Here is a 2,292-nt window from a genome sequence, read left to right on the forward strand (position 1 = left end):
TGTACAAGACAGCGGTTGAGAATATCTTTAAGATGAGTAAAGGCTTAGTTCAGTTGAGACTTGGTACTTTGTGTGACCCCCCCAAACTAACTCGACGAACTCTCACAACTGAAGCTGCAACTGAAGCCTCACTTTTTCTCAAACCCTGGATACGGGCCAGGATCTCCAAATATCGCTGAATATCCATCAGGACTTCATACTACAACGATGGCGCTGACTTGGCGGTCCGTTATCTTAAAAATTTTGAAAATACAAAGTGTCTTGCTCTCAGCTACTATTAAAAAAAAAAAATAAGATACACTTTATTATCCTTGGAGGGGAATTGTCTTGGACTCCAATGCTATCACATATAGCTGCTTTACATAAAATACATGAACAAAGTTACTGCAGATCATGTCTGGTGCTGTGGGAACTCTAACCCTGGAGCGTAAACAGCTCTTCCCATTCGTGAGCATCTCTCCGTTCTGTAATAGGCGGCAGAGAGTCTGAATTCAGCGGCGGAGCGCCCCTCTCTCTCTGCCATTGTTATCTGGTGGATTTTAGTGGAGCTAGTTATTTTTTCTAAACCCATAGAAAATACTTGACCCTCCTCTAAAGAAGTTGCATCAATAAACACTGTCGTAAAACTCAAGCTGCGCCGCGCACACACACACACACACACACACACACACACACACACACACCCCCCTTGAAGTGTTTCCAAGACCACGGTGTCGTAACACCGCACGGACGTTCATCTGTTATTACGTGCAGTGTCTTGGCGCGCGGCTATTTATATACATCCAAGGAGGTGGTGTTTGTTTTCTGTGACATATTCCACCCTCTCCAGCACTTGACTGGGGAGGGGGTGGGTGGGGTGGGTGGGGGGGGGGGGGGGGGTGGGCGGTGTGTGTTGCTGTCGACGTAGCGGAGCCCTCGTGGTGAATCAAAGATGGGGGGGCACCACTCCGTCCTCCGCCAGATTATATTGCCTGGAGAGGCGTCTCTGTGTTTACGTAGGAGTCTAAACAGAGCCTTGAGTGTCCTCTGGCACCCTAATTAAGAAGCGTATCCTCCTGGGTTCAGGCGGTCCTTTGCAGCCACACCACGTCGCGTGTGTGCGCGTGTGTGTGTGCGCGCGTGTGTGTATGTGTGCGTGCGTGCGTGCGTGCGTGCACACTCTTATCGTCCGCGGGGGGTACCCTCAGGGGAGGTGTTCATTTCAGAAGGGCCACCTGTTGGATGTGAAACATCCCTATATGGATGGCTTCTATAGAGCGCTGTTTTGTCTTTCCTACAAACACTTTGTCGGGCTGCGCTCCAGTATTTGTTTGGTCGTGACTTATTTTTTGTTTGTTTTCTGGCCCCTTTTTGTGTCCCTGCTCTCTCTCTGACCGGAGCTGTTTTCTTTCTCTCTCTCTCTCTCTCTCTCTCTCTGTCTCTCTGTCTCTCTCTCTTTCGTCCCCCAGTGGAGTTTCTGTGGAGCCACAGCACGGAGAGCATGTGCGTGGGCTACATGTCAGCCCAGGACAGCAGAGCCAAGGTGAGCCGTCTCCTCCACCCCCACCCCCTCCCCCACCACCCCCACCATCACCACCCCCCCCTCCTTGACAATAACAAACAACACAGTAACACCGGAGTATACGGTTTCAAGGTCGACGCACCGGGAATGGCTGACGTTATCACCCCATAAGTTTACAAGCACGACAGTTGGCTCACACCCGCGTCAACACATGAACACCGGACGGGTGCTAAGAGAATCATCACTTTCACAGTTTGCACTGCATTATGGGTAATTACTCCTCCTTGACAACAGCCAGTGGCTTGAATTTGGCCGCGGCGTGCCTTTAATTATTTCTTCACTTCCTAACACATGGAGGCTTGCTTTATCTTTTTTTCAGGGTCCTTTTATACTCTTTTAATGACTTGCAGTTTGGAGTCATAGTTCCGCCCGAGGCCCTTTTCTGAAGTTTTATTTTTTTTTCCACATCTCCCAGAATGTATGACTGTTAATAAGAAAAATGTGACCGAGGAAACAAATTGGTCTTGCGGGGGGAAGTCGGTGTGGTCTCTCCGATGCCGGCAGATTTATGCCTTTTCATGAAACATGTTGAGCGTCGGAATACAAAAATGATGATTGCGTGAAACGAGCCCTGGCTCCAGCCGGCCTCCCGGTTGGTCTCCTCCGACCCTCCATTCCAGAGCCATTGCTCATTTACATTGCAGGAAGTGGCTCTTGTGTGTATTTACAACAATAAAAGCGTATTTTGTTAGAAGGTATCCTCTCAGGAATGACACAGCTCCACCGTACAG

At 49.4% G+C, this 2,292-nt stretch overlaps 1 protein-coding gene across 1 annotated transcript in view; it reads left to right on the top strand.

Moving 5' to 3' along the window:
• Window positions 1-2,083, top strand: part of tasp1 (taspase, threonine aspartase, 1) — a gene marked incomplete at its 3' end in the record, with an annotated part of 18,573 nt that extends 16,490 nt beyond the window's left edge. Inside the window, exons 13-14 of the mRNA XM_084470149.1 lie at window positions 1,449-1,522; window positions 2,066-2,083. Of these exons, the coding sequence (XP_084326275.1) occupies window positions 1,449-1,522; window positions 2,066-2,083 (92 nt within the window). The remainder of the gene's footprint in view (window positions 1-1,448; window positions 1,523-2,065) is intronic.
• Between the last annotated feature and the right edge of the window lie 209 nt (window positions 2,084-2,292).

This window comes from Micromesistius poutassou, assembly GCF_964030765.1.
Source record: "Micromesistius poutassou genome assembly, chromosome: 7".
In the NCBI taxonomy this organism is placed as follows: domain Eukaryota; kingdom Metazoa; phylum Chordata; class Actinopteri; order Gadiformes; family Gadidae; genus Micromesistius; species Micromesistius poutassou.